At 38.8% G+C, this 27,665-nt stretch overlaps 1 protein-coding gene across 1 annotated transcript in view; it reads right to left on the bottom strand.

Moving 5' to 3' along the window:
- LOC126194446 (twinfilin) overlaps positions 1-27,665 on the bottom strand; it is a 68,303-nt gene that overhangs the window by 8,198 nt on the left and 32,440 nt on the right. The window contains exons 4-7 of the mRNA XM_049932766.1: positions 24,542-24,704; positions 12,056-12,287; positions 9,872-10,015; positions 4,449-4,570 (exon numbers count right to left, since the gene is read on the bottom strand). Of these exons, the coding sequence (XP_049788723.1) occupies positions 4,449-4,570; positions 9,872-10,015; positions 12,056-12,287; positions 24,542-24,704 (661 nt within the window). The remainder of the gene's footprint in view (positions 1-4,448; positions 4,571-9,871; positions 10,016-12,055; positions 12,288-24,541; positions 24,705-27,665) is intronic.

The following is a 27,665-nucleotide window of genomic DNA, read 5'->3' as shown; positions in this document are numbered from 1 at the left end:
ACACAGATGGTGCATGTAGTATCAGTGAGCGTGCGGACCATGTGTAAATGGGAAAGGCGCATGTTTTATCTGAGATTGACTGAGTACAGATTGTGATGGCCTGAAGGCTCGGCATGAGCATTTTGGAAACTGTACAACTTGTCACGTGTTCAAGGAGTGCTGTCGTGGGTGTCTTCGACGCATGGTGAAACCAAGATGAAACCATGTCCAGAGTTTTTAGTGTTGGGCTGCCACCCATCATTACAGATGTTGGACATCATAGGCTGGGCAGACTTGGTAAACCAGAACAGGCAATGAACTGTAACGGAACTGACATCGGCATTAATGCTAGGCAAAGTACAAATGTGTCTGAACACACAGTGCACCGAACACACCTAATGATGGTCCTCCACTGCCAATGACCCATGCATGTGCCAATGTTAACACCACGACATTAGCAACTATGACTGAAATGGGCACGTGACCATCAGCATTGGATGTTGGCGCACTAGCAGAGTGTTGTATGATCTGATGAAGCCCGATACTTTCTTCATCATGCCGATGGGAGGCTGCGAGCCTGTCATCTTATGGGGAAACAGCTCCTTGACATCTTACTGCAGATGGAGACATGCTGGTGGCAGCTCCATTACGCACTGGGGAATATTCACGTGGGCATCCATGGGTTCAGTGGAGCTCGTGCAAGGCACCATAAAGGCCAAGCAGTATTGTACACTGGTTCCACACCACATACTCACTTAAATAATGACCATGTTTCCCAATGACAGTGTCGTTTTCCAGCAAGATAATGTGTCATGTCACAAGGCCAGGAGCGTAATGGATTGGTTCAAGGAAGACAGTGGCAAGTTCCAATTGATGTGCTGGCTCCCCAACTTGCCAGATCTGAACCTGATCGAACACATCTGGCATTTGACTGAACATGGCACCAAAACTCATAGATCCCCTTCCCGCAATTTAGATCACTTGTGTGTGCAGATGTGATGCCAACTCCCTCCACCAACCTACCAAGGTCACACTGTTTCCATGCCACAACATGTCACTATTGTTATCCGTGCCAAAGGTAGTCATTCCGGCTATTAGGTAGGTGATCACAATATTGTGGCTGATCAGTGCACTTTCATAAAGATGCTGTACACAGTATTGGGTTTGTCTTAAGGCATTGTTCATTGCTGTATCCTGTGTTGTCATTAGTGTGAAACTGCTGACATGCCTCATTCTGCTGACATGTCAAGAGAAGCCACAAATGGTTGCCATGCTGACAGTCTACAGGGCTCAAGACTTCATCACAATGCCTGTGTGGGTGATTGTCTCGCTGCAAACTGAGCAAACAATATGTCTGTTCTCTCGGGTGCTAGTAATGTAGGGCCTTAAAGATCCTGCAATATGCTGTGTATATGGCCCTCCTGAAACCAATGATTCCATATACACATGAACCTGACCAACGCAAGCACTCTCACATTAACAAATTGCAGTCCCGATAGGCCAAAATCCTGCTGTATCTAATACCAACATATACTGATAGACATTTATCCTCCTTACACACATGATGATCTCTCAAAAGTACGACATTAAAATGTAGTTTCTGAATGAGAAACATCCTGCGTAATCATTCTAAGAGTGCCCCAGTATTCAGGGATATGACAGGGCAATCAGTCAAAGCAGAACTAGAGGGCTTTTATGATAGCGAAGATGAACAAGGGCTCATAGCTCTTAAAGGCATGCATTCTGGAGCCCACATGTTCTAGAGAACTTTTTCTTGTTTTGGTTCATACCGCCACCTCTTAAAATATGGAAAGCAAAGAGCTTGTAGTAGAAGAGACTTGTTTCACAGTACTGAACAAGAAGTGCTCATAGCTCTGTAATCTCAAATCCAGGAGCGATTGCAAATCAAAATTAACATTTCACACTGTGATAAAATGTGAATGCACTTATTAGATATTACAAGTGGTAAACCTCCATCTCTCTCTTTCTCAATTATGCATATTCAACAAATGTCATATGAGCAAAGAGAGTTTGCAAGAGAACAGTACACACATCCTTTACTAAAAGCGGCCACATTGCCTCCATCACACTTTAAAAAAAGTGGTCAGTAACTCTAGAACGATATGCTCGGGCATAACTTCCTAAGATTTTTGAAAGTATCTAGAAGAACCAGCCATAAATGAGCTTGTGCTAGACTTGGTTCCACCAAAAGACACCTCTTCCCAAGATTAGGTGTCTAATCTCTTCTCAAAAACGGAAAAAAGAATGTTTAGGATTTACTGGTCCACTGACAATGTGATAATTAATAAGGAAACATTAATTCAGGTTGAATAACAATCTGAAAGAAAACAGACTGCATTCTTTTAAAAACAACCACCCAGGCAATCATCTCACGTGTGTTATGGAAACCATGGAAACAGAAAGGCTGGATTGCAAAATGGGATTTGAAAACAAACTCCTGAATGACCATCTAGAGTCTTAAGCACTATGCTTAAGCATCGAGTACAAAACGGAAATAGAGCATTCTCTGTCATCATAAACTCTCAACAATCTCATCAAGGAGGCATCATGCAACCCTTACTACATAGTTTTAGAGGTCACATTGGTCCACAAAACTTGAATGCGAATACTTTCAAAATACATCAGAGCAACCTTTGAGAAAAGAAGAAATGTGGACTTTTTGCTCTAAACTTTCAGATAATCCCTCATGGATAATGATAAAGGGTATATCTCATTCCTACAAGGTCTGTTTAAAAAATTCTGGAACTTTGTCCACAACATTTTTCTACACTTACCTTTTACTTATGATCCTTGGTCTCCTTCAAAATACTCTCCTTCACAATTGATACACCGCTCCCAATGGCATTTCCGCTTTTGGAAGCAGCCTTGGTAGCCTCTTGCTGGATCACACAAAGCCCCGTCTGCGAATTTTCTTTTATCTCACCTACTGTTACAAATCTTTGCCCTTTCAATGAGATTTTCAACTTCAGAAATAAAAAAAAAGCCTACAGAGGCCAGATCTGGAGAGTATGAAGGATGAGGCAGCACAGTAATTTCGTTTTTTGTGCAATAGTCATGCACCAACAGGGATGATAATGCGGGTGCATTATCGTGATGCAAGCGCCATGAATTGTCTCGCCACATTTCAGGCTGTTTCCTTCTCACATTTTCACGCAGGCATCGTAACACCTCCCGATAGTACCACTGATTCACAGTTTGTCCCTGTAGCATGAATCTATGAAGAACTAATTCTGCGAAGTCAGCAAAAACTATCAGCATGGTTTTGACTTTTGACCTGACCTGATGAGCCTTTTTTGGTCTTGGAGAACATTTCCTGACCATTGTGAAGTTTGAATCTTGGCCTCAACATCATAACCATAGACCCATCTCTCACCACCAGTTATGATTCTCTTAAGGAACATGATTCGCTTAAGGAACATGTCATTCTCATTTGCACGATCCAAAAGCTATTCACAAATTGCGAGTCGAACGACTTTCTGGTCTTGACTCCTGAGCTGTAGGAGAAACTTGGCAGCAACACAATGCATTTCAAGACTCTGTGTCAGGATTTAATGACATGATCCAACTGAAATGTTGCATTTTTCAGCAATTTTTGTCAGTCAGCCTATGAATGGCATACACAATTTTGTTGACTTTCCTGAAATGAGCGTCGTCAGTAGATGTCGAAGGGCATCCTGAACGAGGGTCATCTGTAACTTCTGTCCAGCAATTTTTAAATCATGTGAACCATCCATAACACCGAGTATGACTTAAGCACTTATCACTGTAGGCTTCCTGCAACTGTTTTGTGTGTCTCTGTAAAGGGTTTCTTGAGTTTCATGCAAAATTTTATGCAGACGGTTGCTCCTCTAACTACTCATTGCTCCTCTAACTCTGCCATCTTGAAATTCGCAAACTGTGTGACACAACATTCTACTCAATACAGCACTGAACAATAACTAACAGACAAACAACAATGAAACTACTGGCAGTTACACATTAAATACAGGCGTGTGCAGGGATGTCAACCCCATTTTGCACCAACATGCCATTGGCACGAAATTACGAATGTTCTGGAATTTCTTGAACAGACCTCGTACTATAAAAACTCTTGATGACCAGTTTCTTATTGCTGTCTTGCTATTAAATGAGGACATATCATAGGCATCAACACGTTAGCATATGATCTCTCTCACCTCATCATGAATTTCAGCAGTTCCTCATGTACTCCTGTAACCGCCAATAAATTCTGAAAACCAGTTTCTTTCAGACATAAACATGTGACAATGTTGAACATGCTGGGTGCGCTAGGAATGGAAATGAAGTGATGTTGCTAATATGTGCTGGAATTTTCAAGATCAATAAGACTCGTCATACTACTAGAACATTCATTATTCTTATATGAGAAGAAATAGTAGTCTTTGTAAGCTGAATACCTACAATTGTAGTGTAAGCATAAACATTCTCACCTTTTTTGTAACTGAGAGACCAATTTCTGTCTCAATTGTTTCCAGGAGAGGACCTTTGCAGCTTGAGTACAACATTCTCTCCTTTATTGAACACGAGTACCCTGGCATTGAATATATGAACACTGTAACACACAAAAATTTTAATTTCAGAAATAAGAATGTAATACATTCTAAAACCACATTCTTAAATTTATGTCAAGCACACAAGAATTACACATAAACAGGGAAACACTTTGCTTTTTGGTAACAATAGCAAATTTGTAATAGTTTTAAGTTTATACATACTGACTGATTACATGTATAATGCTGAATACCTTATAAAACAAAATATAACCCACCCACTTATATCAAGAAATACTCTAAGGTAGTCAAAAGGAGCAGCTATTACAAAAGCATTTTAACAATACACAAACTTTTGCACCCTAATGGCAATTCATCAAAAGAAAAATATACTAAATGAGAACATTCCCTACTCCTCTCAATTCGCATGCCTTCGTCATCCAATCCCCCCTCCAGCCTTTCCACAAACACACATACAGAGCAGTTCAAAAGCCACATTATGGCACACCAGTACACAAACAACCCTGCCACAGTGAAACTCAAGTGATACAGAAGTTGACAACTGTAAGAAAAATGTTAACATTTCTACAGCAAGGAAATCCCTGGAATTTTGTAATAAAATCTTGTAGCTGGTTGTAAACATGGTGATGCTAGCATCGAACAACATAGCAAACAGATTTTGTATTACAAATTTAAGTAAATCGGCAGTACAAATGTACAAATTTCAGAAAAAATTGAAGTAGGATCAAAACATTCTCATAAACTAAAATTTATGGGTGACCATTAAATGTCAACAAAAACATGCAATACATGACATAAAATAACCACAGACGTAAGTAATAAGATGCTCTGTGGTGAAAGATGATGCTTTTGGAAATAAAATGTGAAATCAGTTTGCCAGAAATATAAATCACATTTTCCATTGTACAAGTGATGATACAAACAACTCTTTGATTATTAATACGCCAACTGAGGACCAAACAGATCAAAAATAAGTGGTAGTCAGCAAGCAAACAAACTGTAACTCGTTATGTTACCCTATAAAGAGGTGCTTGCTTACAGTGATTACTCAACAAAGAGAATCTTAGACCTGGCTGCAGTGAGGACTTGGCCACATGACTAGGTTCAGCGAAGTTCCAATTCCACATTGCAGGCATTGTTTTCTCACACAGTAGACACACAATGATTGCAGAAAATATTGCTGCAGGCAGGCGTGACGGGTTGCTGTTAATGTCATTAATTTTATTGATGCTGTGGAGGAGAATGGTGTGATAGTGTCAACAGAGAAGTCAATGGAGTGTGGAGCAAGTGGTACACAAGCAAAAGGTAAGTGGTCATATTTTTACTTGCAATGGAGTGTGCACAGATTTGATTTCTTGCCAGATTAAAACTTTGTGCTGTTTATTCTGCTGGAATAAGTTTCGAAAGCTAAGTATGTCGACGGTGTGCACATTGTAGATAGAGGGATATGGTGCCAACCAAACTGGGAGTCTGGTATCTGCTCCAAGCTAGAAGCAGCACAATGCACACAACTGATATGGATGACAGGCAACAATTTCTGCATCACTATGAACAGTACAAGGAAATACTAACTTTGTGAATCTTTTCAACTTTTTGTGCACAGATACGGACTTTAATGGAAGGAAAGAAATTCTGAAAAAGACTGTTCTATCAGTGGGATTCATATTTAAAAGGTGAAAAATAAACAAGAGGGCACATATGAAAAGGTGGAATATACTAGATTTTTACAAAAAAAATGAAGCACCAGAATTAAGGCAGCCATTGGTTTAATTAGATGAAATATGAATTCATACACATCACACTGTCAATAAACACTGGAACAGTGACAAAATCAGAACAAGTACTGCCAAAAAAGCAGCACCACTCGAAGCATCCTTCTCATGCATACAGACAGTGATACGAGTTTTGTTTCATCTTCGCTTCTCCTACATGACTAAAACAGCAAAACTTTACAAAATCAAAGAGATGAGAACAGAATGAATTTTAAAAACATAGACAATGAAAGTTGAAATTTTAAAATTAATTATATAGAGCCAAACAATGGAAAATCCAGGATGGAATGTAATAATATAATGAAAAGGAAAGTTGCCACTCACCGTATAGCAGACGCTAAGTCGCACATAGGCACAAATAATGCTTTTGGCCCGTAAGGCCTTCATAAAAAATAACGACACACACACACACACACACACACACACACACACACACACACGCGCGCGCGCGCGCGCGCGCTTGCAAACACAACTCACACACGACTCCAGTCTAAGGCAACAGTTGTGACTACAGTTGCTTTAGACTGCAGTCGTGTGTGCGTTGCGTTTGCGCGAGTGTGTGAGTGGTGTGTGTGTATTTTTGACAAAGCAATCCAAAAGCTTTATTTGGAACAGTCTTTTTGTTGTGCCTATCTGTGGCTCAGCATCTATGCTATATGGTGAGTGGCAGTTTTCCTTTCCATGATATTGTTATGGAGTGGCAACCTTCTCTTGTTTATTCCAATGATAAATTTTCCAAGAAATGGTTCTCGTCCTACTGTCACCGTATCATCTAGACCAGAGTCCTATAGAACTAGTCTGAAACCTAAGAAAGAGCCTTAATTGTAATACATCAAACAACGCATCCTACAGGCTTGCGGAGAGGGTAGTGGTGGTGGTGTGATATATGCTTCTGCCGCTAACAAATATACATAATTTTTCATCCAGCCTGGTACAAGCCCTTTGATATGATGCCACTCTGACAACTTGTGTGCCAATTTGGCTGCTTTTTTATTCAAGAAGTTTCTCATCAGACCTCACCATGGTAAGTGGACCTCCTTTCAGAATTTTCCACCACAGAAAATCTGATGTGCGCAACAGGGTATCGAACCTAGCAAGTTGGTGGCACCAGAAAAATGCTAAACAATATGAGAGTGGCCTGTTTATTAGCTGTGACATTGGAAGGCTACAGAAAATAACATGTCATTTCAAAAAAGTTCATGATGATGATTGGAGAAAACAATCTTTGACAGACTAGGAAACTGAAAATATAATAAAATCAGTCTGCTAGGATATGAACAAAGAGTTAGCATTATCATCCATAACAGAAACAGCAGATGATAAACAGACATACCTTCAAAACAAGATAGCAACACCACTAGGGTAGTAGTGTTACGAATGCTGCCAACTGAGGTAAGATGTACTATATGTTACATTTCTATTCATGTTCTAAATTGGCATTTCATTCAGTGACACTTAGAAATGTAGCTTGTGAGAGCATTCAACCTGTGAGAATACTGGAGTGCCTGCTGTTAACTAACTCCCCTCCCTGTTTCTCAGGCATAAACACGCCTATGTTGCCATCCTGGCCTGGTCTATGGTTTCCTTTGGCAGGTACTAATTTTATTAACTGCCCCTTTAATCAGTGTCTGCATAATTTTCATTTTCTAATATAATGGAATGGTTGCTTATTTAATCTGTTTTATCTCCCCCTTTTGAAATAAATTTTCATAAGCTATGGATTTTACTTCTTGGTTGAGAAGTCAGTTTTTCCCCTACCTTTGTGTCTATTTTTGCTCTGTATCTTATGAGTCTACAGTCACTTGCAATTCAAAAGCAGTTTAGGATAGACAATCCTAGGTAAATTTCTCAATGCTGTAGTTTGATAAAATAAGCACAAATTTAATTTTTAAGTCCATTCAGTCCTTGCTAAGTCCATTTTTTACTTTCCCTTTCTAGTAGAATGTTTTAAGAATGACATGGTGTCTTTCTTGGCATTTTCTACTAATGTATGACTTCAGTCCTACCCAATCATCATGCCCAATGTCATACCAGTAATCATGCCCAATGTTTTCCCACCAAAGAATCATTCTTTAGAGATTGTCCTGCTTTTGTATTAACCTCTGTTTTATCCTCTAGCTGTGGAAGCTTCCACCATTTATCAGTGTTTGAAATTCTCCATAGACGCAATCACCCTCTCATCAGAACATGAACATGGTGGTGCACAGACCTGAATGATTGACATGGGATTTAAAAAAAAAAATCCAGAGTGAATGAAAGTATTAAAACTATTACTATACTCCGATGAAAATTACTTGTTAGTTGATACTTCATACACTGAAGCTACTTTTCTCCAATAACAGCGCTCAACATCACGCCTGAACGGTTTGCCGTTCCAAACTGCCACAGCAAATGGTCCATTCACTTCCAGTTCCTTGTCTGGTTTGTTTTCTTGATTTGTTTCAATCCTGAAGTCTGGGTCTGGCCCAATTATTTCATATTTCATCAAACATGATAACTGCACCAAAAACAACACACAATCACAATGATGGTACTGAAATATACATGTTTCGTACATGGCACTATGCAAACACTGCTGTATTCTTTCACCCAAGATGTGATTCAGCATCACATCTTCAATCACCACCACCACCACCACCACCACCACCACCACCACAGATATCAGCTCCAGCAGTAAGCTTCAAATGGCACTGCATGATGCTGAACATTTTGAAGGCACCAAATCATGGTTGCATCTGGATCTGCACAGGAATACATACAGTGCTGTAAAGACAAGTGGTTGTATGGTGTAGTGGTAAAGTTTTGATCCTGATGTACAGAATTTGATGGGTTTGAGTCTTGATAAGGGATAAGAGGTTTTTTATTCTAAAATCTTTAGCAAAATGACTGATTACTGTTTTTATTCAATTAATCAGTTGCAGTGTACTTTTTAGTTTTTTAATCCTTTGTCATATCTTTTTTATCATTGTATTGACTTTATTTGTGCTGTTTTTTTCTTTCTATCATTCTCTTTTTTGGTTGAAACCAACCTGTGTCACCTATAACACGTAACCAAAGTGCCAATCAGGACTGCTCATTGGTTGGCAATGTGTCAGCTTGAGTAGCCAGCATGAGGATAGGTTCAGGTAAACAATGAGAGTGAGAAATTACAGTTCACTTTTAGAGATGAAACTGAAAATTTTCTGTCTTGAGTTTGCTCATAGAGATCAGCTTTAATCACCATGAACAATGCAAGTGTGATTAATAGCTGGTTAAGTTAGGACATGACTGTAAATTCAGGGCTACAAAAAGAGTCGTCTGCAATAGTTCTGTCACTGGTCACTTAAAATCACCTGTGGATAGAGAATCTTGAGTTTCCACCATACCTGACGGCAGCTGCTTCTAACATTGCTCCAAGTTCCCTCTTGTGAAGTGACCTGCCACATTTGCATGTTGCCTTTAAACAAGTGGCAGACAATGTGGCTACTCTGTACTGGTGAGTTACAGACATCAACTAACAAGCAATTGTAATCTTACTGCAGTTCGAGACACACACAATCACAGCATGTAAGACATAAATGTTATTCTCACCAATGGTTTCCATGTAATCACCTTCATGAGTGTGCTTGAAATTATATAAGTGATAGCGGGCACTATCAGTAGGAACTTTCTGGCTTAATTTAGCTACAGGAACATTTCCAGCACTGGCAAGATGTATCTTTTCTTCATCGAGATCTGCAAAAGTCCACAAGAAACTCATATAATATTCAAGAATTTCCAATGCGAAGCATATTGATACTCCTAAATTATGACTACTTTATGACAATATTATGTGAAACTTTATAAAAAATAAAAGCAAACAACTGAAATCAGGAAAGAGAGATCTGTATCTCCAACACTGGTTAACCAAATTCGCCTTACAAAGCAAAACATAATTTTAGGATCGTTCCTCCTCCTCCACCACCACCACCACCACTTACAGTAGTAGTAGTAGTAGTAGTAGTAGTAGCAGCAGCAGTAGCAGCAGTCGTAACTTTTGTTTTTGCAGCATGACAAGCATGCCATTTCCATTCAGCCCGGTTTACACCAGAGCAAACAAGTATCAGCAAATAAGAATTCTCTCTAGCGAGATGGCAGGCGAATTGAGCAAAGAGCATTTGGTAACTTCCAGCATGCTGGAATAGCTTGGGGTCAGCAACTTTTGAAATCACTAGAATGAAAAACCAGCGCAAGTTGCAAATTTTTACTTTTTACTCATTTGATAAATAGTTTTGGGTCGAGACCCATTTTCAAATCACCGTAACGTAGTCAAAAATGGCATTTTCGAATATTCAAAAATGTGCACTGAACATTTACAGTGTGTATAGATAACAGTGGTTTGAAAATGTGTCTCGGACCAAAACTATTTATCAAACGAATAAAAAGTAAAAATTTGCAACTTGGACTGGTTTTTTGTTCTACCGAAAGACCATTTGGTCGTGTCCAGTTCATTTTCACTGGTTCTCACCTCTCTCCGCGGCTATAGATGTTTCAACTATCTGTCCCCTGTATTTCGGTGCTAACAGTACAGAGAGCAGCTGTCTTCTGTTTTGTATGCAAACTAATTTTGTTGACTTGACTTGTGTGTGCAGTGGATGGATCAAAAGATAATGCTCTTCATAGAAGAATGTAAGTATATGTGCCTATGGGACCCAAGAGATCCACAGCACAAAATGCTGTACAAAATGAAATATAACTTGTAGGAAATAGCTGAAGCACTCAAAGGTTCAACTGGGAATGTGAGAAAGACAATAAAATCATTCAATACTACCAGAGGTGGAAATGAGCACATAAGCACTATAAATTTCCTTGAAAGTAAACAAATACAAAGATGTAGCTATTGTGCAACCTGAAATTAAAATGTACAAAGACCCAGTCATGCTTGCTGCTTAGGTTTATGTTAACCACAAACACACCGTCCATGTATCACTACTGTTTTAGATGTTTTTGACAGAATAACTGAGTAAATAAAATCCTTTTCCTACAACAAAGCTACCTCCGCTCTAACAAATTATATGGCATTTATAATCAAGTGACCTGTTACAGGTTTATGTACATAGCACACTTCATTAATCATATTTTGACATCATCTTTCTTTTATGCACTTCAATAAAACCCTTGAAGTACTTTGTATGTGTCACTCAGAAATCAGGATCTATCTGAGATATAACAGTTGTTGAAATGCGAAAAAATTACAATGTCTCCAGAAGCTAATAACCAGAATATAAGTGCTAACTTTCCTCAGGTTAAGCTCCCTGTCAGCAATCAGTGTTCTGCTTTCAAGTCCACACCCCCAAATTGTAATTGTAAGGATTCCAAATAATGTTCACTGTCATTAACTGATCACAGCCCTGATAAGACAGTACATTTCTTTCTCTGCAAAAATACATTAACAGGGAAGACTGTTCTTTCCCTCCTAATAAGTTAATACAATATAGTTACAAAATTCCTGATTTTCATAAAACAGTTAATGATATCTTCTATGTCAGACAAATTGCTCTCTCTCTTATTAGTGCCAAGTTTTTCATTAATCACTGTCATTACTCTCAAATGGGAAGGGAAGTGGCCAAAAAAAAAAAAAAAAAAAAAAAAAAAAAAAAAAAAAAAAAAAAAAAAAAGACACAAATTTATACTTCATTTAATATGTTAAATCAATAACAGCAAATATGGATGATTAAAATAAGGACATAACTTACTCTACCTACTTCTAAGGGGAACATATTTTCAGAAAAATACCTATCCTTAACTGTACATAGTTGTATGTGTCATCAAGCATTCCACAAATGGCTTGCCGAGCTTCTTTTGTGATAGGAAAGGCGACTCCTGACAAAGTCTGGTGTCTGGAGTCAACACTAACACCAACTTCAGTGCGTTTGAGTTCTGCTAATTCTTCTTCGGCTGTTGTCAAAGGTGCTGGTTCCTTTGCAGCTTGTTTATGACGCATAAAGCCATTTAATGTAATGTCTTCCTGAAAATCAGAAAAAGGAATAATGAAAGTAAACTTACATATACTGAATATTTACTTTAAATTAACTGAAGCACAAAATTAACAACAGAGGAACTTCTTCCAAACAGCAGCTGAGATGCATGTAAATATACAGGATGAACATGAATAAAACTGACAATATGTATGGAAGGATTCCTGCTTGGAAATGGAGGAATTTTCAGTCAGGCATCCGTCCCTGCCGTTTGTCAGTCTTATTAACATTCACACTGTATATCAACAAAAATGTGCTACAGGCCCTTTGTTTAGCAATGTGAAACAAATGAGGGCATAGTTGTAGGCAATGGGATTGTTTACTGGTTCGATAGAATTCATTCTCTGCACAGTTCCATTTTGTACAAGCAATGAATGCCTTTGTATAGATTTATTCATGCATATTTTTTTGTTTGTGTTTTGTTTTTTAAACAGCACCAATGACAAGCTAGTCACACTCTGTAACGGGTTTCAAGTTTCCATTGCAGATCTTAAAATAATAGAAAAATAACGTCAACATCTAACTGAACTATAACTGTCAAATGAACAAGCAAACAACTACTACAAATTAATCATACCAAAAGCCCAGTACTAACAACTTCATGATACTGAAACCATGCATTGTCACCCTAAAATGACTTGTCACAGGTGCACTTATTGGGTTGGTTCACAAGTTTGTAACGTTTTTCCACAAGTTTAATATACACAACAGGTATCCATCACAGATTTTAGCCGTCATCAATAACATATTCTCCTTCACTGTTTAAAACAGTCTGTCAATCCTGGGATAACTTTTTGATTCCGTGACAGTAGAAATCGCACAATTTTGAGGTGAACAACTCACCGAGCCATTTTAGGAATGCATTTTCATCCTGAAAGGAAGTTCCTTGAAAGTTGATCGGCTCGGAGTGGAAAAGGTAAAAACCTGAGGACACAATATCAGGTGAATAAGGTGGATGTGGAATGACTTCCCAACTTCAGAATCGAATGGGGGAGAAGGTGCTGAGGTTGTAAAGAAATGAGGATAGGACGTCTTTAAGAGATCATCAATGAACCAGAATCAGACTAGGGATTTGACATTTTGGGATGCTATGGAGGTCTCCTGAACAGGATGAACAGGATGGCATAGGATGATGCCATGTGGATGCCCATGCAGTCCCATGGAACTGTTTATATACCTTTCCTTCAAAGGAGAAGTAGTTGTGAGCAAGGATAAAGTTAATAAGCAGAGTGTATATGCGGACAATAAAAAGAAAGGTTCCCAGATTTCCCAGTTAAATATACACTTTTCTAGTGTATTGTGAGTCAGGGTTTTGTGACACTAGATACTGAGCATCAGTGATAGAAGGGAGCAAAGGTAATTATTTTGTAAGGGATGGCATGATGGAAAACAACACTTTGTGGACGGTGGAATGGAAAGGGTTCACTATCAATAATTTATTGACACATAAGACCCTTTAAACAAACAGATTAATATACTGTGTTTTAATTTGCTCAACTCCTTGTGACAGCAGTGCAGCACAGAGTCGTAGCGTGCAGATTCCAGTGACTGCTGAATCAGCAAAGGCTCATGTTGCAGCAGAGGGCCAGGTGGCGTGTTCTTCCATTCAGTACCGTATCTGTGACCCACTGTGGTGGCAGCGTGGTCTTCTCCTTGTGAATTTGCTCGTTGAGTTATTAACAAGCTGCTACAGTGTGGTGTTGAGTGCTCCATCTCTGAATTGAACCTGCAACCCTCAGGTTCGGTGTCGTCTGGTGAAGTTCATCAACCCCTAGGTTCACACAGATGACTCAATTGGTGAGGTTGTACTCCCTTCATCCTCACCAGCCACCTGAGTAAGTAACACACAAACTTCTTTCTGATAACACTTGGGATGTCATCTTCTGCACTGACCAATTGGCACGGTACAGACATCATCATCTGTCGAGCAGTGTAGCAGCCAAATTGTTTCAGTGAAGTATGACGTCCACTTACTAACCATCGGTCTGTCTGCCCAGGTGATGTTTCTTCATTTCTTCTTTCTTCCCTCAAAGGGCCCCCTCATGCCCGTTTGTTGAAGGTAAGGTCGCGATGTTTCCAGGGCGGCGACTGACTCTTCAGTCTTCGACCTATGCTTCCCACATTGGACAGAATCATGACCAATGCTGACACACGTGCTGGCTTTTCTTCTCTTACCTCTATACTGGAGTGGTCGGGCATTGCCCTGTCATCGTCCTCTGCATCGCCAGATACGTCACGCACATGAGTTCAGTATGATGACAATTCCTGAAGCACCATCAATGATATGCCAACTGCGCTGGTCATTACTGTCTTTGGAAACACTGCCCATCTGCTCTGTCGTTGATCTGTCAAAGTGCTGACTGCTGCTGCGCAAACTCCGCTGGTCATTGGCCTCCTTGTTCGACTGCTGCCACTTCCGAATATTGTGGCTTAATGTGTCAAAGTCTCTAAAATGTTCACTTAACATCTGTCTTAGTGTATTTTTCTGCCAGATCTCTGCTTTGAATAACCACAAATAACACATAATTATTATACACCCTACATAGGTGAACATACAGTTTTTCTGTGCTAAGGGACATATACTCTCTCTTGTCAATTCTTTGAATGGTTAAGGTTTTATACACTGGTTCAAAACTTCCTGATACATATAGATATGACTGACAGGTGGCATATACGTCGTCCATTGTGCATTCCAACGGACTTGGCCAGTTCTAGCTGGCCACCAAACTCCCCAGACATGAACATTATTGACCATATCTAGAATGCCTTGCAATGTGCTGTTCAGGAGAGATCTCCACCCCCTCATACTCTTACAGATTTATGGACAACCCTACATGATTCATGGTGTCAATTCCCTCCAGCACTACTTCAGACACTAGTTGCGTCCATGCCATGTCGTGTTGTGGAATTTTGTATGCTCGCGGTGGTCCTACATGATATTAGCCATGTGTACCAGTTTCTTTGCTCTTCAGTGTAATTCATCTTGCATCACAGGAAATTTACTTTAAAAGTAACACTTTTCAAACCACCATTCACCGTATTTTCCTGAGACTCGTTAGAAATAGCTTTGTCTCAGCAGTTGCTAGAGAGCATCAGAAAACAGGTGTTACTGTGCATGCGCAGCTACAGTGATGCAGAAATCCCATATGTTCATACATATATAGCATTAAGAGGTCATTATATCATAAAAGAAACAGGACATCAGAGCATACTTCAAGAGCATCGGAATTTTGTAAATGATACTAAAATGTATAATTCTGCGTAAACTGCACATTCGTATATCTAGACAGATTCACAGTGATGTAGGCCTCAACCTGCTATTAAGCTTTCCAATGTGGTTTTTGGGATGCAGATTTTCTTGGTATCCCAATACTGTATTATCTCATGTTTGGTTTCTTATTATTGGAATTTTGTAAACGACACTAAAATGCATAATTCGGCTTAAAGTGCACATTCGTATATTCAGACAGATTCACAGTGATATAGGCCTCAACCTGATATTAAGCTTTCCAGTGTGGTTTTCGGGATGCAAATTTTCTTGGTGTACCAATACTGTATTATCTCATGTTTGGCTCTTTATTATGACACAATGGCATACGCGCGAGAAGATGAAAACATGCACTTGAAATTCAGCAAAAGTTTGAAAGTAGGCAAAAGTGTGATGTGAAACACTTCTTTTCAAATTAATTAACTGCCTCCGTGGAAAAGATTAATAAATTCCAATTTTCTTAAGCAAATCAACAAAAATAACTTCATTGTTTTGCAAGGCGATTAACGCTTGACTATCGAAAACATGGAAATGAGATAAAGTCAGAAAATGGAAGCAAATAACATACTTTAGCCTTTCATAATTATGTGAATGTGTTTTAATTCACTTCATAGCTCCCAGCCACCGAAATTAGTTCTGTAAATGAAGAAGAAACAGCAAAACCACTAAATGTAAACACAGGTAGGTGGAAAATACCCTCCGCACTCCAACTCAGATTGATCTGTAGATTCACGAATCAGGCGGCTGTGGCATGCCAAAAAATTTCTTGAGGTAACCGGAAGCAGATGATGGTACTGCTCATACATGACTCAATTGTGCATGCACATGAACTCACTGCCAACCACTCAAATGAACTAATGCAAACAGTTGTAACTTCATGCTCATCAGAAGCAGTAAGTTGTTCTGAAGTATTGTATAGTCTTCGTCCTAAAGCCTTTGATACATTTTGCTGTTGGCAGATGCTTGTGTGTGTGCGCACTGTGGTGGTGTTGTAAATGGCGAATTCCCTTTGAAACTTAAGTTTTATTTTTTCTTTCCTCTAGTTTACATTTTATTGCTGCAGTATTATTGTGCAGTAACAGGATACAGTAAAATTCTTCGTTATTGTATCTGTTGTTACCAGTCAAAATTACAAAAATTTAAACTGAGAAGTAAAATAATGATACATTCTCGCAATCCTCAATCCTCAAAAATTTCCCAGGTTTTCACCATTTTTGCCTAGATGAAAAAATTCCCATGTTTTTCTCGGATTTCTCAGGGTGTACGCGAGCTGGTAAGGTATCAGAAGAATGAGGTAGTGGGTCTGGAGTCAGAAGGATGTTGGGAATGGTAGTGTTCAATAGTTGTAAGACCATGGGCATGACGACTGTTGCAGTATAGAAAGTGGTGTCAACAGTGACAACAGGGATCCAGGAGGTAAAAGGGGTGGCGATGGTGGGTTGTCGGTGAAGGAAGTAGTTGGTCATTGATGTGAGAGGCTAGATTAGGGGCAACTGGTTGGAGGTGTTGGTCAATGAAAGGAGAAATTCTTCCAGTAGGGGCACAATAATCAACAACAGAGCATCCAAAATTGTTGGGTTTGTGGATTTTGGGCAGCATACAGAAGGTGTGTGAGTGGGGTGTTATAGGGGTGAGAAGGGAAATGGATTCAGGGGAGAGGTTCTCGGAAGGGTCTAAGGATGTAAGCGGGGTTAGGGGTTATGTTGTACCTCTGGGATGGGATCACACCGGCTGAGTTTATAGGTGGAGGAGTCAGGTAATTGGCAGGAGCCTTCCACCAGGTAGGCACCGCGATTCATTACAACAGTGGTGGAACCTTTGTTGGCAGGTAGGATGATTAGGTCAGGACTTGTTTTGAGGCTGTCGTTTCTTCAGCTAAAAGGTTGGTGTTCTAAGGAAGGCATCTCCCCCCCCCCCCCCCTCAGCCACCAAACATTCATTGTGCCTTTCTTCTCTCCGCCACCTGTACTCTGCTATCCCTCGGCCTTCTTCATTGCCCCTTCCAGATTACTGCTTCTGTTCTACGTGACAGCCGCATTCCAGTCCAAGCTCCCAGAGATGGGAGTTGTGTTTGTGAGGTGCGCTTGCTTGTGTGAATGAATATGTGAGTGTTTTTTTTTTCCCCTTTCTTTTTCTGAAGAAAGCTTTGGCCAAAAGCTAATGTGTAAGTGTCTTTTTGTTGCGCCTGACTACAACTCAACATGTCATCTTTACACTGCGTACCAATCTATCTTTTCCTTATACTGTTGACATTCCAACTGGAGTTTCCATTGTCTAACTTTTTATTTAATATTTTGATAATTATTACTTCGGGACCATCTAATCGCAACTGAATAAAACACATTTTTTGTTTCAGACTTACTTCGCCTTTACTGTTTGCAAGACATCTTCAATGGCCTGGAAGATGTAGATATTTTTGTTCATATTATTTAGTTTACATTTAGGTTGTTGTATAAGAGACTTTATAAATAGTCTGTCACTTTTTGCTTTTCTATGATGTAGTAATAATTTAAAGCTCTACTTACAGATTTCATGGATGCTGATCTACATGTGTTCTTGTGTGTGTGTGTGTGTGTGTGTGTGTGTGTGTGTACTGGTATTTACATGAAGCCACATTAAAGCAAATAAATAAAGCAAACACACACACACACACACACACACACACACACACACACACACACACAGAGAGAGAGAGAGAGAGAGAGAGAGAGAGAGAGAGAGAGAGAGAGAGAGAGATACCATCGATACCACATAAACACATTCAATAGGTAGAACAAACATTCAACAAACTGGCAACATAATTCAGAACATAATACCGAAATGCTGTTCAATCCCTATGGGTGGGAAATTTAAACTTCAAATGGCCGTAAGCAGACAAAGAACAGGTATAAAAATGGACAACACATGTAGATCAGCATCCATGAAATCTGTAGGTAGACCTTTTCAATGGTACAAAAGCAAAAAGTGCCAAAACTGTTTATAACCTCTATATATGATGTCCTAAATGTAAACTGAATAGTATAACCAAAACATTTATATTACAGGTCACTGAAGGTGCCTTACAAACAATAAACGTGCAAGAGATATGGCACAACAATCATGTTTAATTCAGTTGTGATCAGATGGCCCGAAAGTAATAATTATCAACATACCATACCATTACACATAAGTGAGGGCAACAAAACTATAAAAGTTGAAAACAACTTGTTGGGTTTGCCTTCTTCATATAAACACAAATTGCCGCATTCTACATATCCAACATAAGGGCCTGGTTTTAAACACTTTAGAAGAAATAGAAATCATCCGCAGTATTTGCCGTGATCCGTCTGGCAGTTTGAAGGAGCAAACTGCACTTAAGTATGCAGCTCTGCTGAAAAACTTTTCTTTTTTGAATCAGCATCGAGCCTCATTTCCTTCATTTTCTGTTTTCAGATTATTGTACGCTATACATGTACATTTTGTAACTGTGTCAGTGTTTTTCGCCATTATTTTTGTGGGTCTGTTTCCTATAGTGAGATCTGCAAGGTCCACTCAATTCATTTTAGATAGCTTTAAAATTGTCCTCTTTTAATAGAAGTTTGCATGTTTTCTATTTTGTCCTATGACTGTGGAGCATTATTGTGCTGCATCATTATTTGTGTCCTCACTAATTTAAAATTTACGTCTTTCATGACGTAAAATGCATCTCAGGTCTTATCTCATGTAAGCATACATTACTTGTTGACTTTTAGTCAGCAGGTTTTAAACTGACCCCACTTTTAATGTGTCCTTTTAGTGCTCATACTTTCCCCTTTGGTCGGTAGAGAGATGCTTGTAAACAGGAGTGTATGTACTTTTAACTGATGACCTGTGGCATTTTGTTCCACGTCACCACATATATATCCCGACTAAATTAAAAACTTGCATGCCACTTGCGTAAAGGAAAAGCTTCATTGCGTTTTACGGTTTGTACATAAATTTTATGCTGCAGCTTCCACTCAGTTTTACTACAGTTCTGTACTGCCCTGTACAACATGTTCCTTTACCACACATGCACTTTTAACAGTTTTCATGTCAACTTTTTATGTAATGTTTCTTTTTCTTATTTTTCGTTTTAAATGTAAATCACTAATTCAAACTGTGAACAGCTGGGCTAGTGGCCCCGCGTTGTTCTGTCCGTCAACAGATGGCAGTTCTTTTGCCACTCTGGTTTACCAGTTTGCTTCCTCCTACGTGCCCGCTACTCCATGCTCTGTGCTCGTTGGTAGCACACTGTGTCTTGTACAAGTACACCATGGCGCTCGGGGTCACAGCACCAAGTCTAAGTGTCCTGGTATTCTTTGCATATTTCTTTACCCAGGCAATCGTCAGTAGTACTGTGTTGTGTCACTTTGGCATTGACTTAAATTTCGCAGGACAGTTTTCTAATGTTTTTAAATTTTTTTGTTTTTTATTTGTATAGCTGCCTGTACAACTTATCTCCCATCTCTTGCTATTTTCAGGACGACACCTGAAGATGGGCATATAAGAGCCAATACTGGCCTTGTGTTAAATAAAAGAAATTTACAACTGTAGCAATATTTTCAACATCTGGTATAACACTCTGTTGCGAATGTTCTTCCAACAGGATTGTTTGCTATACGCGGACAAGTAAAAAAAATTACTGGATTTTTCCCGGACTTCCCGGTGAAAAAACACTTTCTCCCGGGTGAAAATAAAATTTTTCTGTTTTAAGTGACCGTATACTTTTCCTCAGACCTGTAAAACTTTTTAATACTTTGACTTGTTATGTTATGGTTTTATACACTGACGTAGAATTTCACAGCACTTTAGAAAGACCTCGGAGGAAAAAAAAAAACACGTTTTGGAAAGATGTTTGATGTGCAGCAACATGTACACTGCATATTTTTTTATTACGAAAGTACAAATTCTAGTCCCAACAAAGACTGCATCTTACTTTCCGAAGCATCGAAATTGAGACTGCGGTGCACTTTTGTACGTCAGTCATAGTTCATGTCACGTGATCTCGCCAGCTGATGACAGCGGTTATTCAGTGCATAGGACACACAATGTAGTCAGCCAATAGATACATCACTGTTAAGTAGCACGAACACACGAATAGGAAAAGTTAATGGTTTAAATTAAATACATAACGTTGCTATGAGAAAAGAAAAGCTTTCACATATAGTATTGATCTATAAGATTAATAAGCTGCAAGAGAAGCTAAGCTTTCACATATAATGTTGATCCTTTTTGCATGCGTTACGCTTTAAGATACATTACACAAATAAGCCAGTAAAATTTTTAATAATGACATAAATGTCTGATCTTCTGGGCTCGAATTTCTTCTAAATGGTCTTCCTCAAAGAGTTGATTTTTAAACAGGAGTCGAACGCTCTGGGTTTAACAGACTTCTTATAAATTCTCGCACATAGTTCATCTTGCATAAAAGGAAATTTACTTTGAAAGTAACACTTTTCAAACAACCATTCGCAATTTTTTCCCACAACTTGTTAGAAATAGGTTCGTTTCAGCAGTTGGCAGAGAGCACCACATAACAGGCGTCACCATGCTTGCACAGCTACGATGACGCAGGAAGCCTGTATGTTCGTACGTGTAAAACATTAAAAGGTCTCACATTGTCATAAAGAAACGAGACATTAGAGGATACTCAAAGAGCATTGGAATTTTGTGAACCATACTAAAATGCATAATTCAGCTTAAAGTACACATTCATATCTCCAGGTCCAGATGAAAATTTTCTTGGGGTACCAGTACTGTATTATCTCATGTTTGGTTCCTTCTTCTGGCATAATCCCATATGTTCTAGAAGATGTAAAAGTGCACTTGAAATGCAGCGAACAGTTGAAACTAGCCAATAGTGTGGGATTATACACTTCATTTCAAATAAATTGAGAGCCTCAGTGGAAATGACTATTGAAAGGCAAATTTCTTTAGCAAAGTGACAAAAATGACTTCACTGTTCTGCAAAGCGATTAATGCTAGACTGTCAGAAAGGAGGAAATAAAATGAAACCTGTAACTAATAGCACATTTTAGCCTTCCATAATTATATGAATGTATTTTAATTCACTTGATAGCTCCCGGCCACAGAAATCCGTTTTGTTTTCATTTGACGTGAGAGCAATAAACGAAGAGGAAACAGCAAAATCACTAAACGTAAACGCGGGTCACATGGAGACTACCCACCTCTCCACTACAACTCAGACTGCTCTGTGCTCAGCCCTGGATCTACAATATTTCATAACTGGGGCAAAACTAGTTAGTGGCAACCCCGCCCTCGAGTGTTTGAGGAAGGATGCCAAAATTTTTAAAAAATTGACTTTTCAAAAATAATTTTGTAGTCCACAACTTTGTGAAGAGTCTGATACATAAAACATGTGTGTTCGAGGAAATGTAAGACATGTTATTTGGTCTTAAGTGTGCTAAAGTGCAGTGCCATGCCTCATCACACAGCGTTCTTCAATCGCTATCACTATATTTCGCTCCAAACGTGTTATATTTTGTAATTGATGCCATCAAACTACATTCAGGACAGTGGAAATTAAAATGTCCTGTAGTGCCTCTCCTGCTCCCAATCGACTGGTTTGACATCCTGTCCCCCCCCCCCCCTCTCTCTCCTTTTCTTTAAAAAAAGAAAAAAAAATGCAATTAATACTGGATGGGATTATTTGTAATCGTGAGAACAACAGCTCTTCAGAAAATTTGTACTCTTCATTGCCTATTAGCCAATAACTCTCTGTTTGTGTGACATAAAATTAAATACAGGATACATAAAACCAGTAAAGATAAGAGACAAGCAATACAGTACACAATTCTTCAATCCTGAAGTCCTAGCATTTTTTTCTCTCTAATCTTGCAACAGCTTTAGTTGGCATGCTTTCCTTTCTGGGAGAGAATCTATTACCTCATCAAAGTTCATCAAACGTTCAGCTACTCGAAAAAACGAAATGTCATTGAACTGGCCTTACTAGTGTAGCAGTCTGGCCAAAACTTTTCTGTCAAAATTTCATTTTCGAGGATACACCGAGAAGATAATATGTAATCTTTCTTACCTGTTATTCATGTTAGTCATTTATTTCCACTCTGGTAGTCGGGATCTATGGATTTAGCTAGGAATTGTAACAACGCAGCGATCATTCGCAAACCCAGTCAACCACACAAACAGCAACTGGCATTCACCAGTTCAACTTATTCCACACAGCTCGTATAACCCCATCCCCTTCTGTCTGCAGAAAAGTTTATTTCTAAATGCGACGGGGATTCCCCTAGCAGAGACATCACACACTATCCAAAAATCAACTTACATTTGACACTTTTGCTGTTGGCAGACACTTGTATGACCGCTGTTTTGTTTTGTATATGGCGCATTTCCTTTGCAACTTAAGTTTTATTTTCGTTTTTTTCTCCCATTCATGTTTTATTGCTGCAGTATTATTCTGTAGTAGCGAGATACAATAATATCCTTTGTTAGAGTATTGGTTCTTACCAGTCAAAGTTACAAAAATTTAACTGAAAACTAGAACAATAAAAAAATTTGGGAATTCTAAATAATTCCTGGGTTTTCTCGATTTTCTCCCAGATGAAAAAATTCCCGGGTTAATTCCGGATCTCCCGGTTGTCCCGGATCGTATACACCCTATAACTACTAGACCATGAGATGCAGACTTTTTGCATGTAACACTATAACAGCTTTGTAGAAATACCTTAGCTTATCGTTATACATAATGACCACTGTGAAATCTCACCAATAATCAAGTACATACACTTAGCAAAATTTCCTTGTTCAGGTGCGATTGCATGTTACTTACTATTCACCATATTTCAGACTGTACATTTTGATGTATGAAATGTAGCCGAAAGTTCAAATAAGGATTTTAATCTTTGAAAGACACTGATTTCTCTCCTGTTTATTATTAACTGGATGTGAGGTACAAGTTTGAGTACTGCATTCTGTTCATATTGGTGGTGGACAGCATCAGCTGCAGAACAACTGTTGGCTTTCGCTATCCACAGCCATTTCATTGTTGCCACAGTTGTAACTGGGATGCCAGTGAACAAGCAACTAATTGCTTTGTCCATTTTTATTGGCAACATTGACAACAATAGTGCCATTGAATGCCTTGGTTTCATCCTATTAATGAAATAATATAATTGTTCAATGCTTTTCAGCACCTGTTTGAAGAACTAAGGAACAAAAAAGACAATTTAAAAAAATATTATTTTGAATGTCTATCACAAGTTTTTATGAGCAACATTGTCATTTGAAGAAACATCTACAAAATCTTTGATTAAATGCAGTACATACCACAGTTCATTAAAATGGAAGAATTATTGCTTTCACAAGATATATACCGAACCTGCATGTAGGAAAAAGCTTTATGTACTACATGAACTAATGCATAGTCTAAGTTAATGAACATGTAACTGCATTTTTATCCCAATTCCAGGGCCTAAAATTATTCATTAAGAGCTGTACACATTTCTCTCCAGGAAATTGTAGCCACAGTGTGATCTTTGTATATGGCTGTAGGCTTATCCGACAGCACAGGCCTTCCCTTAATGCTCCTGTGTTGATATCAACATTCAATTTCCCAGAAAAGTACCATTCACACATTAAAGAATGCAAGTAGTAGTGCAGCTTGTTGCTCAACAACTGCTCACTATCCAGCTTTCACCACATCGTTTGAAGACCGTTGCTGCCTCACAAAGGCCTCCAACACAACAAGAAGACAGCATATTTGCTGTATGATGGCTGGGTTCTTGCAATGGAGAAGCATGGTTACAGGTAGTTGCCAGACATGCATTTGCTGTGGTCTGTCAGACATTCATTTGCTGTGTTCTGTCCACTTGGCACAGTATGTGAAAACTCACATTTAATGTAGCGGATTATCAAAACCCCAGTGTTAGGAAGGTATGTCTTTTGTTTAGTTTTAAAGTCGAGTGATAAGTTAAGAAGCAAAATTACATGACTTACCAAAGTTGTACCATGAAGTTCTTCTTTTATCTGTCCACTACCGAATTCTTGTTTAAGTGTGGCTTTTGTTGATGCATAAAGCATCTTCTGGCGGATAGGAGAGTTGTCTGGTGACCAGCTAATAAGTAACCATTCATAGCCAGATGTATTTTTTGAGTCCAACCTATAAATAGAAAGTTTGAAACATAAACCACTCCACTCCTCTTAACATTTCTATTAAACATTAACCTAGTCCAAAAATTCTGCAGTGAAGTTCAGGAACACAAATAAACCCCTAAGCCACCAAGGCTTATAAAACATCAATTTCATACACAACTACATGAATCACTGTAACAGATTTCAAACCAGACATACGACCTCTGACAATATCTTCACTAGTACTTACAGTACTTCCACTGCAAGTAGGTTCAACATGTATTTTCACTGTCATAAACCTAATATAACAATATGAGTCAGTCTTGTCTAATAAAGACTTGCTGTGCATGATATTCACATTAATTGCAGATGTACAGTTTAGTCTTTCTGACTACATTCAGAATTCAATGTTGAAATCTTACATCTTCTGTAAGAGACTTTCTCCATAACTTTTATCATGGGACGAAAATTTGCACCAATCATTACTGAAGTAATTTTTTTGTTTTCATGTGGAGAAATGATGATGACGATCATACATTCACACTGCTCTTGGATGTTTTCTAGTGTAATTTGCCCACAGAGCATTTCGTCCTCACCTTGGTCTTTTTTTACCTTATCCAGCAAAAATTGCCTTTGCATGTCTACCACCCATTTACCTGGCTACTTGTCCTATCCACATATTTCATTTTCATTACATTGTAATTATATTCTTCACTCCAATCTGTTCCTTCATTCACTTGTTCCCCCCCCCCCCTCTCTCTCTCTCTCTCTCTCAACCTGCACCTCTCCGTTGTTGATGAGTTAACACCTAAGTTAGGGTCTCCTGACAATGGTGTGAAATCTGCAAGTAATGTAAAATACCATTTTGTCTGTAGATCTCAGAACAATTCTTTTGGATGTTTCCACTCATCAAAATGTCGAGCCACTGATTACAGATATTTTTTTCTGTCAGGAGTTATAAAGTGACAAAAATCACATAATCTAATATATTATTTTAGATTTCAATATTATGTTGCATGTGTATTACATCACTTGAGAGAGCGAAGGCAATGGCAGAGGCATCTGGCAAGAACAACAGGAACACGGACCACGGATGCTGTTGGATGTCACTGTGATTGATTGATACCAAACAAAAAAATAAATTTTACCTGGCTATTAAATTAGAAGGTCCTTATTGTTACAACATTTGCAAAGAATAAAAGCACTGCTACTGTGTTCATTTAAGTGACTGCGTGAGATTGTTCATGATAATTAATCCTGAGGCAGTACATCTAGCACAGTGTTGTTTCGTATTCTGGAGTTCTATGTTAAAACACAGTTAAGTACACGAAGGATGCGTGCTTTGAATTCCAGACGTTGACATGGATGTCTATTTTGTTAAACATTTTGGAAAGTAATAATGGAAAAGTTGAATACTTTTATAGGTGTGAGAGTGGTGTAGCTGTATACGATTTGCTCCAGTTTACGATCGATTGGTTGATCCATTCAGTCATTCATTCATTGAGCGGGGTTTTGAGAAAGGGTCCACTAAAATGGGACTATAAAATGAAACTATAAAACCAGGAAATTAAAACACACACAGTAGAAGGCATAAAAGGGTAGACCAAATATAAAAACTGGAAAAACAGAGGGATAGAAGAGCAGTCTTTGCATGAGGGAGTGGTCATGGTCATGGGCCCCAGACTGAGAAAACATGAAGAGAGGCCGCAACCACAACCACCCTGCCCCTGTTCAAGGAGTAGAGCAAAACTTTATATCTGAAAATAAACACCACTTTCATGGAGGAAACCATCTGCAAATCGTCTGATAATATTAAAGATAAGGGATCTGGAAGACTATACAAATACATAGTAAGAAGAGCCAAAAGAGGACATTCCATCAATATATGGGATACCATCAGTCTGTCTCCACAACCACACTGTTGCAGTGGATCGTTACGCAGAAGAAAACAATAGGTGAGCCTGGCATAACAAATGCGTAGATGGCATAAGACAGCGGGCTCCTTCTGAGAGAAGTAGAAGGAAGAGCACCAAACCGCATTAGCCGTCTTGATTGTGCGGCGTTTATTATTGAGAGCAGTAGCACACCAGATGTCATTTAAGTTTTAGGCAAAAAGAGATATGACATAGATTTGCATAGCTGCAGCTGGAATCATGAAAGGGAGTGGGGATCAGTATCTGATTCTTTAGCCAAGTTCTAGTTTATGTTTTATTCCTTCAGAATAGGAAGTGTAGGTTGGAGATGGCTTAAGAATTATTGGGCTTGATTTTTACTGATGCGGCACCAAGCCAATAAGTGCAATAATTTTGAAGAATAAAACAAACAGTTATATACCACTAGCACATCTATTTGCCTTTAATAACAGAACTCAGCATTGATGAGAGTTCTAATGATTTTGGTTCATACGAAAATGCATTCCACTTGCGTATTTCATAAAAGAAGTAATAACACACCCAAATGATTTATGTTAGTGGTATTTAGTGATTACGATTAAACAGCTGTATGTTTAATAATGGTGAAATTTAAGACTCTTAGGAACCTTCCATTTTAACCGACTCCAATTATATTGAGTGTCCTGGAAGTATCAGATATAACTTTTTTAAAATACAGGGTGGTTATAATTAAACTTCCCCCCTTGAACCATGCACCTCGCTGTCAGTGGGGTGGCTTGCATTTCTCAGTGGTTCAGATAGCCATACTGTAGGTGCAACCACAATAGAGGGGTACCTGTTGGGAGGCCAGGCATACATGGCTCCTGAAGAGGATCAGTAGCCTTTTCAGTAGTTGCAGGGGTAACAGTCTGGATGATTTACTTATCTGGCTTTGTAACATTAACCAAAACTGCCTTGTTGCGCTGTTAATGCGAACGACTGACGGCAAAAGGAAACTACAGCCATCCCGATGGCATGTAGCTCTATTGTATGATGCGGGCATCTTCTTGGGTAAAATATTCCAGAGGTAAAATAGTCCACCCATTCGAATCTTTGGG

The sequence above is a fragment of the Schistocerca nitens genome, chromosome 1 (assembly GCF_023898315.1).
Source record: "Schistocerca nitens isolate TAMUIC-IGC-003100 chromosome 1, iqSchNite1.1, whole genome shotgun sequence".
In the NCBI taxonomy this organism is placed as follows: Eukaryota; Metazoa; Arthropoda; class Insecta; order Orthoptera; family Acrididae; genus Schistocerca; species Schistocerca nitens.
Note: the sequence above shows the minus strand (reverse complement) of the source record. Positions and strands in the feature narration are given on the sequence as shown.